Raw genomic sequence first — 14,462 nt, 5'->3', positions numbered from 1 at the left:
AATGTGAAAAATATATATACTATGGAAGTCAATGGGGTCCATCAACTGTTTGGTTGAAAGAAAGAACTTCATACAGATTTGGAACAACTTGAGGGTGAGTAAATGATGACAGAATTTTCATTTTTGGGGACTATCCCTGTAAAGTTAAGTTTTGATCCTGCAGGATGTTTCTCCCCGCGACGATGCGATGCAGCGTCCACGAGTCACGACCCTAAAACTGTTAAAGGCCAACTGAAGTGCCTTGAAATGCACAGCATTTAATGTGTTGACGTAATTTCCAATGAAATAGGAAGACAGGGTTGGACATATTGAACAGCTCCTCTTTTTTAAAAAGAAAAAATCGCTGTACGATTGATTGTACCGCTGACATGTTGCAAGCTTTATTTAACATAACAACCGACAATTTTAAATGCTAATATCTTCTAAATGCGAATTTTGTAATTGTTTTGGATCACACTAGCTTATAGATAACAGTAAAGCTAACATATGCATACCAAAAGCCACAAAACTTCCATTTTGATTTCATGGGGACTTTAAGAAAACGGATGTATAAGTTTTCTTAACCGCTGGATGTCGCTGTTTGTGCAGATACGCGTGTGAATTTCAGCCGAAGAAACTTTAAAAATGGCGGAGACCTGTACATGGAAATCACGTGAAGAAACGGGAAAGGATGCGTATATTGGTAACTTTTTAATATCCGAATCATCATAGGCGTACTAAAATATATTGTTGGCGTTATTTGTTGACTCTGATTTATTAAAAATACATGTAATCTTTGTGTTTAATGAACCCACGTGGAAACGCACCATGCTCGTGTCCAAATCAAACAATGTATTATTAACGTACTCAGTTGAATAGTTTGTAGTCTAAAATAGTCATAAATCATTGCTAGATGTTTGTTGTTAAGTGTTTCCATATTTTTAAGTCACAGTCTTGTCATTGTAGTTAAATTTTCTAATGGCCTCGTGAGAAAAGCAAAACACCTGGACTTCAAACTCTTCAAACACGAAGATGGAGTCAACCCCAGAAAGAAAAACAGACGGATTGTGGTAAAACTACCTATGCAGATTGAAACCATTTTTATTTTAGGTCTTGAAGATCTGGCGTATGTGGTGTTAAGAAATATTTTGTTCCCATGTTAGGTTGCAGAATCAAACAGACTCCCCTATGTTGGGAGCAACTTTGGGCCTGGGTCATCGCAATGTAATAATCTGTGCAGGTGAGGTGATCTGTATAAAAACTGATTAGTTGAATGATAATTGGATCTCTGAATAATGGGATTGTAATGGTCGTTAACAGGTATTTTGTGGGAGTTCTGGACAAGAGCACTATGCAAATGAAGGTTCACAATGCTCAGCTGTTCAATATGCTGCCTCTTATACCAGGTAAATATGGCACATTTGTAATGTATCAAAATAGTGGCATAAAAATTTTTTCAGGGGTCTTCGTGGTCATGGAAAATTGATTAAAATGGTGGTTTTCAAGCTTCAAAGTCATTAATTATAATAATGTCTATTGATATTATTGTACAGTATAAGTTATAATATTGTATAATAGTTATGGTATTTTTAGTGAATAATCTGAAAATACATTTAGCTCCATACTGAAATATCTTATCAGCTTGAGATTGCTTCCTGTGAGTGTAATTTCTGTCAAATTAAATCTTTAATGATTGGAAAAGTCATTTATTGGTCATAAGGTTTGTAAAAAAATATTATCATGGCTCCTTTGTAATTCTTTAATGTTCAACAGTAATGTTGTTGTCTACAACAGAGATAGGAGCCATATGTCTTTTGTTAGACAGTGAAAGAGAAGTTCATTGTTGAGTGTGTGTCTTCAGGTGAATCCGCAGGAGATGACAACACAAAGCAAGCTGAGACATACAGAGAGAAGGTGAGTAACTGAATATGTGCCTTTCTTAGAAATGTATTTTTTATATTCATTTGGTTTTGTAAAATGTTTATACCATTATCAAGTCAAAAGCACTTTTACAAATTTGAATATTTATAAATGTTATGTTTTTGGGGACTAAAAACAACTAACCTTGCCTTATCATAAAATTATCTGAAATATTAGGTTGGCATTAGACAGAAGTTTCTATCATCATTGTCTTCTCTATTGTGACACATCCGAGGGAAATGGATTGTTGTTGTCCCACCCTCGCGCCAGTGCTCATGTCATCAGCTTTAAAAAAAAATGCTTTAATGTTGATTAAAAATTACAAGGACACATTCATTTAAAAAAATGAACAAAAAAATATGCACAGATAAAGATTTTATAATGAACACTGCAATTTTCCATAAAAAAAAAAGAAAAGAATTGATCATTTTGATTTCATGCTGACTTTAAGAGACTTGTTTGCCTTAACACTAAATCTTGGCAGATATCTATGATATCATTTCCTGTTTCTTTTTTACTCCTGCCAATGGTTAGACCACATGACTTTGAAACAAAAGTTTTTAACTGCATGTTTTTATTTGTCTAAGAAATTACTAAATAATATTCCAAACTACAGTCTATGGCTAAAGCTTTCTTTTGAAAAATGTCATATTTTTGCTTTTCAGCTTTTTACTTTATTATGAAATGAGGACAGTTGAATCACCCTTAGACGCTTCTCTTTGAGCCCCCCAAAAATATACAAATGTACAGTACTTCAATTAAAAAATGAAAAACATGTGCATCATTGAAGAAGTCATAAACCATATGTGTGTTTTCTCTGTCTGGGCACAGGTGGATGCTCTCATTGAAGCATTCGGGACGACTAAACAGAAGCGGGCTCTGAGCTCCAGGAGACTCAACGAGGTGGGCAACGAAATGCTTCAGCAGGCTGTGGCACTGGCTGCCAGCAACGTCATAGATCGGAAAGGAGTGGAAGGTAAGTAGCAGTATGGGTTTTCACAATTCATGACTAAACTGTGCTTTGAAAAGGATTAATAGCAATGGCTCTTCAATTCTGTCTCTTAAGCTCTGCGTAATGAAGTGAATGAAAGTGAGGCAAAGACAGAGACCCTCCTCTTCCTCCCCCCGTGCAACACTGCAGCAGAAAAACCAGAAGATGTATACCCCTTTGACCAATGTATCCTTTTTAGTTCTATATATGTTTCTCCACGTCATTTTTTTCTGTGTCAAGATCCCTAACTTTGTTCTAGTGTTGTCTCCAATTGAGTTTGATGCGCTGGAGGATGTTGGAATGAAGATGGCAGCGCTGACCCCTGAAGACTTGCAGAAGATGAGAGATGAGCTTGGGTATGGAGAACATCATGACGTTGATGACCAGTTTTTTTTTTTATGATAACACACGCATACCAATTAAAAGTTTTGAAAGAATTCTCTTATAACCACCAAGGCTGGATTTATTTGTAAAATAGTAGAGTTGTAAAACATAAAAATTATTACTATTTTAAAGGCACAATATGTTAGCCTGACTTCGTCATACTCATATTCTAGTCAGAATGTGAGTCTGATACTGCTCCATAGGGCTTTGATTATGAGGCGTGTCTTAACCGAACCAGGAAAAAAAAAAACCTCTGCACTCAATTGGATAGACCTACAACCAATCAGAGCAACGCAGTAAGTGATTTTTTATGAGCTACGCAAATTGTCAACAGAACTCGACTACACGCACGCTGGAAGAAGTAGTAAAATAATGAGTGTTGCTTCTTTTACTTTTACTGGTTTCTCCTTTGGTTTTCCATGAGTGCGACCAAAGGAGAAACCACCACGACCACAGGGTTTTCATTGCGTCCCATCTTCTTAGCGACCATCGGAGCCAGCTGATAAAATAAACTTTTGCCGAATCCCGTAGGAAGGACGGCAAACACATCTTTCCGATCGACAAATGCCTTGATTGCAGTTCTCTGTTCGTCTTTTAAAATGAATGCGCTGTCGATTTCTTTTACAACAGACGCAATAGCGGAATCTATGTATCTCAATTCTCCAGCTGCAGTCATCTTTGAGGGAAACCAGTTCAACCCAAGCACTCTTTGATAACGTGATGATTACGTAACTGCAGATCATCTGTCCATCATCGTATAAAGCCCGCCCTGGCAATTTGATTGGCCCGACTAATTCTGAACCGATCATAATTACTCCTCAATGGATCGAGTCCAGACCGAACTTCCCGACCAATATGTAAGATTTTGGACTAAAACATGCAAAAACCATTAGAACAATGTTATACATTTTGTTGACTTGTGTACTTGCATTGTCCCAAATGTTTCCAATAATGTTTAAATCCAGAAAAATCAGCCATTTTAACCAGTGTAACAGCCTGTGTTATTGCGTCGCCGGTCAAAGACGGCATATCCGCCTTACCTTCTATTTCCAAAGGTTGTAAAAATCTGCCACTTTTGATCAATTTAATGCATCCTTGCTGGATAAAAGTATTAATTTCTTCAAAGAAATAACTGACCCCAAGCTGAATTTTTAATAATCTTGAAATATCAGAGAATAAAATTGTGATTCCAGCATGACACAAGTTTTGAAAATAATTTTACTCCAAAAATGGCTGGAAAAGTTGTTGGTTTTGGCTATGTTTTAGCTCCAGATTAATTATAGAAATGATTGTTTTTATTCATAAAAATTTGTTCTCTAGTCCACAGACTGTTCTTAGACATCTTGAATCACTTCCCACTGAGGACGCAGCTCGTGACAGACAGTCTCGTTGTGCCTGGTACCTGTCCTTCCTCATCAAAGTCTCACTACAGAAACGTAGTGTATCCTTCAAATGTGAGTGTTAAAGAAATAAAGTTAAATTAAGTTTGTCTGTGCCAGTAGATCATATGATAATAATGTATTGATTTCAAGATTACTGGTTGTACGGTTGTTGTCAGAATTATTGGCACCCCTGGTAAATATGATCAAAGATGGCTGTGAAAATAAATCTGCCTTGTTCATCTTTTTGTCAAAATTTGCAAAAATCTAACCTTTCATTGTAGTAAAAGAATTGAAAGTTGGGGGTAAATCGCATTATGAAATGAATGCTTTTCTCCAAAACATGTTGGCCATAATTATTGGCACCCCTTTATTAAATACTATTTGCAACCTCTTTTTGCCAAGGTAACTGCTGTGAGTTTTCTCCGATAATGCATGATGAGTTTGAAGAACAACTGACGAGATCAGAGACCATTCCTCCATACAGAATCTCTCCAGATTCCCAGCTCCATGTTGGTGATTCTTCTCTTCAGTTCACCTCACTCTTTTTCTATAGGGTTCAGGTCAGGGAACTGGGATGGTAATGGCAGAAGCTTCGTTTCGTGCTCAGTGACACGTTTGTGCTGATTTTGATGTTTGTTTTGGATCGTTTTCCTGATGGAATGCAACCACGGCCCATTATAAGATTTCTAGCAGAAGCGGTTGGTTTTTTTTTTTTTTTATCTGCTGGTATTTGCTAGAATCCATGATTCCATGATACCATGTATCTGATACTATGTGCAGAACCCTCTAGCAAAAAAATACTTTTTTATCCCTGTTTGCACCAAACCCATCTGGTGGGTTTGCTGCCAAAAAGCTTTTTTTTTTAAAAATTTTTATCTGACCATAGAATCCGGTCCCTTTAGAAATTTCAGTCGTGTCTGACACCTGAATATGCTTGAGTTTGTTTCTGGATGAGCGAGGAGCATTTTTCTTGAAACCCTCCCAAACAACATGTGATGATGTAGGTACTGTTAGATATTTTGTTAGATATTTTGACCCCAAGACACAGCTAATCTCTGCAATTCTCCATCTGTGATCCTTGAAGAGTCTTTGGCCACTCTAACTTTTCTCCTCAATGTGAATTGAGACGATATAGACACGCGTCCTCTTCCTGGCAGATTCGTAATATCTCTAGTTGATTGGAACTTTGTAATTATTGCCCTGATGGTGAAAATTGGGGATTTCCAATGCTTTAGTTATTTTCTTACAGCCACTTTCTATTTTGTGAAGCTCAACAATCTTTTGCTGCACATCAGAACAATTTTCTTTGGTTTTACTCATTGTGATGGATGATTAAAGGTGAACTAAGTAACTTTTTTACCTTAACCGAACAGCTTTGGAGTCATTGTAATGTTTATATTACTGATTTCGTGTTGAATGGTGGTCGTCTCGCACCCCCCTGGTGCCTGTGAGCCGCAAAACCACCCTTGCAACTTTGGGCCGCCGAGCCGCCGGCCTGAGTGTTAGGAAGTATCGTGTGATATCAGGTCTCGCGAGGTAACAAATTGCTTTACGGCAAAAAACAGATCTGATAAAATTCTGATAAAATGAGCATCTAACAGAAATAACCCGGCGCCGTATACATGTAGTGTTGGGCGCGCGCAGCTCTTAAAGGGGCCATACCTTATTTCCACTCGTTACAGCATCCATCCTACTGAACAGGTACCGGTGTACAGGGGGAGGGGATCCGGCCCTGAGTGCGAGCCATCTCTGCGTGAGTGCTATTCACGACAGTACAAGTACTCCACAGCGACTCTAGGGGTCGCTGTTTGACAAAAACAGAATTCCTACTTAGTGCTGCTTTAAGGGAATTTGGCCTTTGTGTTTCCTATATAGTGAAACAAGTCATAACTAGACGATTTCATGTTCCTAGTCACCCTGGTGTGCTAAAAACTGTAAATATTAATGGGAATATACTTCAGAGACATTAACTTCAGCTATGTGTTCATCACCTCATTACTTCATAATGTGACCCCCCCCCCCCACACACACACACACACACTTTTAATTATTTTACTTCAATGGTTAGTTTTCTTTTGTAATTTGTTTTTTTTTTTAGATCAAAAGGATAAACAATGCAGATTTTTTTTACAGCCATCTTAGATCATATTTACCAGGGGTGCCAATAAATCTGACCACAACTGTATATGTCCATCTTCTTTCTTTTTTTCACCTTTAAATAACCTTATAATTTTCACTCTTTTGCAAGTTGGTACTGAGAATGGATGTCCCAAAATCATCAACAACAAAGTGCTGAAGAATTTCACAGTGGAGAGTTTCCACAACGGCCGGTGTGTGTGTATCCTAACTAGGCACAGTCCTGCAGCCTGTTCTGACTTCATTTTTGCCTTTATTTATTCAAAACCTATGAAATTTCAGACAATGGCCATTAAGTTATGTTTCTCTCTACAGACTCAGGAACACAGTGTCGACGTCCATGCGTTTGAAACTGGTTTCTCACTGTTTGGCTTTACTGTTGCACATGGGTTATCAGACGGCTAACCTCACACTCTTACACAGAGACATGGACATCAGCGATAACAAGTCAGTCAAACTTATTATTCTACACATTAACCCTGTAAAGCCTGACATGAAATCATTCTCAGATTTTTTTTTTTTAAGTGGAATAGTTTATTGAACCTTAAGACAAAAGTTTACATGTTCTTTTTTTATTTTTGAGTATCATGTTTGATACTTCAAGCTTTTATGGCTCATATAGTATGATATACTGTAGGAGAATATATCCAGAGGCTCAAACTGAACAACAATATACAATTTGGTGCACTTGCTGATATTTATATGTGCAAAAACTTAGATATAATTCTAATAATGTAAATCTTCATCGCATTATAGCAGACTACAAATATCAGTTGTCAATCTATATCTAACAGTAATATGTCTTAGGATGATATTTAAATGCTTAGTTTTGTGGTCAAATCTCTGTAGTTTTTTTGTGACAGTACAATGCAATACAACGATGATTGAGTGACAAACTTTACTCAATAGCCAGATGCATCATATTTGAAACATTTTAAATGGTTAGTTTACCCAAAAATGAAAATTCTGTCATTAATTACTCACCCTCATGTCGTTCCAAACCTGTAAGACTTTCGTTCATCTTCGGAACACAAATAGGCCATGAGACGGGACCCCAAATTTGGGCTACCGGTACCATTTTGAGGGATTCAATTTCTCTAGTGTTGGAAAATGTGTGATAGGATCCGATCCATGGTAGCTTTCATTAGAAATCAACACTTATATCATCCTACCGCAAGGGAAGGTGTTCAGTGACTACAAGAGAGAAAAATTTATCCTTTTATAATTTAAAAAATGTATAAAAATTTTATAACTTTTTTTATTATAAAAATTTATCAAACTTTATACATTTTTTGTAAAATTTATTTAAAGATAAATTAATTTTTCTTTTTTCTTGACATATGTTTGAAAATCGTCCTCCGTAACCAAAAACTACCTTGAATCTAATGCTATCACACATTTTTCAAATACAGGGTCATATACCTACACAAAAATCACCATGCGGTTTAATCCCTCAAAATGGTACCAATCAACCCTCTGTCTCACGGCCTAAAATGAAGATTTTTTTTTTTTAATGAAATCTGAGCAATTTCTGTTGATAGTCTACACAACTACCACTTTGACGTTTCAAATTCATAAAGAGATCGTAAAACTAATCCACATGAATTGAGCGGTTTAGTCCAAATTTTCTGAAGAGAGCCGACCGCTTTATATGATGAAACGATTTAATTTGGCGTAACTCGTGAGAATGAACCTCATTGGTTTTTCGCGCATCAAGCGATCATGCTTGAGCTTCCGTTTACCACAACTGATGTGTGAGTTGATATGAATGTTTACATGTGAATAAAAGCCTAAATTCAATCTGTTGTTCATATAAAGCAATCGTGTCCTTTCAGAAAATTTGGACTAAACCGCTCAATTCACATGGATTAGTTTTATGATCTCTTTATTAACTTTTTGAAGTGTCAAAGTGGTAGTTGCATATCTGTCAATGGAGGGACAGAAATCGCTCATATTTCATTAAAAAGATCTTAACTTGTGTTCCGAAGATGAATAAAAGTCATACAGGTTTGGAATGACATGAGAGGGAGTAATTAATGACAGATTTTTTTTTTTTGGGTGAACTAACCCTTTAAGATGAATTTTCTAAAATTATGTAATGCATTATGTATTGATAATCAAGTAAACCTGTTACTTCAGTCCAGTGAGTGTTATTCTTATGTTTACTTTATAAAAACCATGAAAGATTGAACTGCAAAAAGACAAGTGTACCATGTACACTTTTTTTTTTTGTACCCAATTTTTTTTACCAAAAGGCCTTTTACATGCTAATAGGGCTGGGCGATATGGAGCAAAAAATATATCTCGATATATTTTGCTATATCTCGATATTCGATATATATCTCGATATCTTTACAGGAAAATGGATGTGAATACAACTCAAAATATAGGCCTACAATCAATAGAAAATTAATTTTCCATAACAGAATGTAACCAAATGAGAAATTAAACACAGGGCCTGAATTTCGTCATCGTTATTAATCACGTGATTCATATACAGAAACTGAATAAAGTAATCAAATGGAAAATAACACTGAGTAGTATTTTAGTCCTGAATAAATGAAATACATAGGTTATTAATCCTGATTCCTTTAACTTAAAGCTATCTTTTGTTGTATTGACAACAAAATGAATGACACACATATGGCTGCCGTCACTTTAAGAGGTAGTGCACGGATCCTGTGTTCATTATACTGGCATGCGTTTTATGCTTATTAAAGACAAAACCGACTATGTTTAGAGTATACTCACGACGACCGAAATTGACAATTTTGCGTGTTAAAGCAATATAATCCGCGAAAAATAACTTTTGTTACTGGCCAGCTGTTCTTAAGGCGGATTTTCTATGAATGTGCATAGAAAATAATCTCTCAGAGAGCGCGCGAGTACTGATTAGTTTAAAATCGCTTGAATGTTTAAACTGTTAAGACTTAAAAAGACGTGCAAATGGTAAACTTCAGTCACGATGCACTGCTGGCCCGATTGTGCGAGTGAATATCCATCATGTCCCGACTCCTAAACGCGAGTGTGTTTTATCGCCGCAGCTCTTGATGCTTGCCTTGCACAACACATTATGAGAGACGAGAAAGAAGCGGCACCGCTGAACACTCACGCTGTTTGTGAAATTGCGTCTGGCAGATAGTTGTTAAAAGAATGATTTGATTTTATAATCTGTGTGGATTACGATTGCGGGAATTTCCCGCATTATAAATGGGAGACCTGCGGGAATGATTATAATTATGCGCAATACCCGCGCCGAAATTCGAGCCCTGCAATAGTTTAAAACAAGACGTTTGTAGTAGCCTTCTGATTACTGGAGTCCATTAATCGAACTTCCATGCCTCTTATATAGTAATTATATATTGTTGTATGTAGGCTACCAATTTACTAATGCAATTAATGCTCACAGAGCCTCACACTCGGTTTCTCTCGTGCTCTGTCGCTCGCGCGCAGACACACTCGGAGTTCTGTAGCCTCCGGGCTGGTTGCGGATGAGACAATTGTTGAATGAGACAACACGCGAGGTGAGGGGGAACAAAAGCAAGGAGGCGGGGGCGAGCACAGCACAGAGAAGGCAAACAAGCAAAGTGGCGAAATCAGGATTAAATATAAACAATATATCGATAATCACTCACCGGCCACTTTATTAGGTACCCCATGCTAGTAACGGGTTGGACCCCCTTTTGCCTTCAGAACTGCCTCAATTCTTCGTGGCATAGATTTAACAAGGTGCTGGAAGCATTCCTCAGGGAGTTTGGTCCATATTGACATGATGGCATCACACAGTTGCCGCAGATTTGTCGGCTGCACATCCATGATGCGAATCTCCCGTTCCACCACATCCCAAAGATGCTCTATTGGGTTGAGATCTGGTGACTGTGGAGGCCATTTTAGTACAGTGAACTCATTGTCATGTTCAAGAAACCAATTTGAAATGATTAGAGCTTTGTGACATGGTGGAAGTAGCCATCAGAGGATGGGTACATGGTGGCCATAAAGGGATGGAGATGGTCAGAAACAATGCTCAGGTAGGCCGTGGCATTTAAACGATGCCCAATTGGCACTAAGGGGCCTAAAGTGTGCCAGGAAAACATCCCCCACACCATTACACCACCACCACCAGCCTGCACAGTGGTAACAAGGCATGATGGTTCCATGTTCTCATTCTGTTTACGCCAAATTCTGACTCTAACATCTGAATGTCTCAACAGAAATCGAGACTCATCAGACCAGGCAACATTTTTCCAGTCTTCAACTGTTCAATTTTGGTGAGCTCTTGCAAATTGTAGCCTCTTTTTCCTATTTGAAGTGGAGATGAGTGGTACCCGGTGGAGTCTTCTGCTGTTGTAGCCCATCCGCCTCAAGGTTGTGCGTGTTGTGGCTTCACAAATGCTTTGCTGCATACCTCGGCTGTAACGAGTGGTTATTTCAGTCACTGTTGCCCTTCTATCAGCTCGAACCAGTCTGGCCATTCTCCTCTGACCTCTGGCATCAACAAGGCATTTCCCCCCACAGAACTGCCGCTCACTGGATGTTTTTTCTTTTTCGGACCATTCTCTGTAAACCCTAGAGATGGTTGTGCGTGAAAATCCCAGTAGATTAGCAGTTTCTGAAATACTCAGACCAGCCCTTCTGGCACCAACAATCATGCCACGTTCAAAGTCACTCAAATCACCTTTCTTCCCCATACTGATGCTCGGTTTGAACTGCAGGAGATTGTCTTGACCATGTCTACATGCCTAAATGCACTGAGTTGCCGCCATGTGATTGGCTGCTTAGAAATTAAGTGTTAACGAGCAGTTGGACAGGTGTACCTAATAAAGTGGCCGGTGAGTGTATACGATATGTCAAAATCCATATCGTGTTTAAAAAATATCTCGATATATTTTAAATATCGAGATATCGCCCACCCCTACATGCTAAAAAAAGTATAAACTATCCAATCAGACGATAGAAGGCATGTTGTAGATTGTGTACAATATTTTTTTTGGCAAAGTTTTGATCAGACAGAGCCCCTAAAGGGACATGAAGGAAAAAAATATATAGCTGCAAGCAGCGATAATTGGCCCAAGCCGCGGCGCCACCGCCACCCCGGTGGCTTTAGGGCAACTGTGCACGACGGGCAATATGCATTTAAACTGGGTAAATGTAAAATGATTGTCAAGCTATGAGGCTCTTCCTGTTTCTCTTTTTGTCATTACTTTAATCTCTTGCCATGGCAACACAGTTTAAGATATCCGATATCCATTCACAATTGAACATCTTCTTAATGGCTTGCTACCATGTTCAGAAAGGTAAGTGTGAATCGGATGAATCCCCTAGGAGGAGTAGTTAAAAATTCAGAGGCTGATTATTCAAAAACTGCACATTCAAACCAAAATATCTGACTTCATGTTGGTCGGAGCTAAATTAGAAAGTTGTCCAGCTTGGTGAGAACAATATATGTACCGAGTTTGGTGCCTGTAGGTAAAACTAACCCCCAACTTTAGTCAAAAGGCGGCGCTACAGAGCCCCTCCTCCACGCCCATTTCTAAGGCTTTGCCCATGTCTTCTGGCTTACTGATGTGTATGTCAAGTTTCAAAAACACCCAAAAAGAATAGTTTTTTGTGTTGGCATGACAACAGTATTCTAGATATCAAGAATCCTTTCACAGGTGTACATCTGCTGTGTTTTGAAATTATTCTGATGAAGATTGAAGCAAATCGGCAAAAATAAGAGGGCGATTTTACAGCATTCTGTTGGCGCTATAACTTTGACTCACATTAGTCACGGCCAAACCGTTCGAGACATCAAAAATCTGCTTGCAATTTAGCATCCTCAATGTCTGGACTTCATGCCGAGTTGCCGACTGCGATCGGATGAATCCCCTAAGAGGAGTATATCAAATTCCAGTGCATGCTTTTTTCAAACAACTCATAATAGTCAACTTCCTGTTGGGCTGGCATATAACTAGAGTGCGAATGTTGTTCGGCCCGATGAGATCTATAACTGTATGAAGTTTGGTTACTATATGTGAAAAGCAATACGCCACAGAGCCCCCCCATGACAACCTGATGGCAGACGATTCCAACGTGTGTGCAAAGGTTTAGAGTTTTTGAGCATGTTAAGGGCCCGAAAGGTTGAAAAAATATTTTGCACTTTGCCCCTTAGGGCTTGGGCCCTAAATATGATTTTTTTTTTTTTTATGAAAATTATTTGTCAATACATTCTCTAGCGAATGTTTAGCATTCCCCTGAGAAACTTTGCATTTGCTCTCAAAATGGTTGAGTTCGCTTGCAAAGAACAAAAGTTTTGCAAGTGAATGCGAGGTTTCTCGGCGGAACGCAAAAGTTTTGCGAGCAAAACTCAAATATATTAAAATATTTTTTTTTTCCATCACCATGTTTCTTTTAGGGGCTCCGCATGATCATGTTGATAATTTAGAAGCCTTATCTAGGCTCAAACTAGATATGCACAATTTATTTTTTCTTTCTTGTGATGGTCTAAGACATTGGTTCTCAACCAGAGGTACAGGGCTCATTAGGGGTCCTAGGCAAACTTCCAGGGTAGCATAAAATTTATTTAATTTCAGGTATTCAGTCTTAAGTAATCTTATGTTAAAAAACAAAGTTAAAAAAAATGTTGAGAACCACTATAATCTTTATTTTGACATGGTTTCAAATGTTTGTTTGCAGAATGTTGGAGTTGGCCAAGGCCATGGGACTGACCCTGTCCCGTCAGACTGTCTCAAATAGAGAAGGGATACAGGATGAGCACAGGATGGCCTCTCTGGTGCTTCCACTGGTGCATTATGATCGACGGGTGGAACGCAAGAAACGCAAGAGGATGAACTGAGCCGTGGACAGTAGTGCGTTTCTAAGCTGTGTAGAAACCGGCTATAACTGCATTTCATTTAGCAGTTTCACAAATGTGCTCAATTTAGTGTTCTTGTAAGATTGAATTGGAAAATAAAAGACACTTCTGTAAATGGAAATGGGAATTACCCGTGTTCTGATTGGTTTTACAACAATCTGATGCAAAATCGGTCCATATTGAGTTTAATTTGTGTATACTTGAGATGACTGTAATTACACCTGTGTTGATTGACTGACTGTTAATGTCTAGCTTGCGAGCACAAGGATTGCTTTTCCTGTGGAAAATGTCTTGGGGGTTTTTGGAATCAAATCCATATCTATGCAGAATGCAACTAAAGAAAACTACGGAAAATAGTCAGTTTTCAATGATAGCGATTATATTTATACTGCACAATAAGTATAAAAACCATACTGTAAAAATAGGCACATTTTAGTAGATGCATATATTGCACTTTACAAATCAAACCAGCAGTTGGTATGAAAACATTACTAAAATAATAACAGCCTGCTGTAAATCTAACATAAGATGGCTACCTTTCGATAAATAAGGTCTAGTGTTCTGGAAGAAAATCCCATCACAAAATCCTTATTTTAATTATGGGCTATGTTCAAAATGGCATACTTCCATACTATTCCTGTATAGCATGTATACTGTACACAGTGTGCAAAGATTTGGGATACCTAACCATCTACCACGTTTTAAAGCAATGCAAAGGCCATGGAGTAAACTTTCATTTCCAGTATAATGAATAAACTGAAATTACTGTTAAAACACTGTCATTTGATCAGACTGCCAAAGGTTAAGACTTTTTTTA

General features: G+C 38.0%; 1 protein-coding gene across 1 annotated transcript; it reads left to right on the top strand.

Moving 5' to 3' along the window:
* Positions 1-573: 573 nt before the first annotated feature.
* polr1e (RNA polymerase I subunit E) lies at positions 574-13,766 on the top strand. The gene is made up of 12 exons (XM_056256871.1): positions 574-682; positions 946-1,049; positions 1,143-1,219; positions 1,300-1,385; positions 1,841-1,893; positions 2,731-2,875; positions 2,966-3,076; positions 3,150-3,246; positions 4,595-4,728; positions 6,905-6,986; positions 7,108-7,239; positions 13,468-13,766. Exons 1-12 carry the CDS (start codon positions 625-627, stop codon positions 13,625-13,627), a joined length of 1,239 nt encoding a protein of 412 aa, XP_056112846.1. The 5' UTR covers positions 574-624; the 3' UTR covers positions 13,628-13,766.
* Positions 13,767-14,462: the final 696 nt, after the last annotated feature.

Source organism: Rhinichthys klamathensis, unplaced genomic scaffold (assembly GCF_029890125.1).
Source record: "Rhinichthys klamathensis goyatoka isolate OS25496 unplaced genomic scaffold, OSU_Roscu_1.1 h1tg000133l_1, whole genome shotgun sequence".
Lineage (NCBI taxonomy): Eukaryota > Metazoa > Chordata > Actinopteri > Cypriniformes > Leuciscidae > Rhinichthys > Rhinichthys klamathensis.
This window is presented reverse-complemented; position numbering and strand designations above follow the sequence as displayed.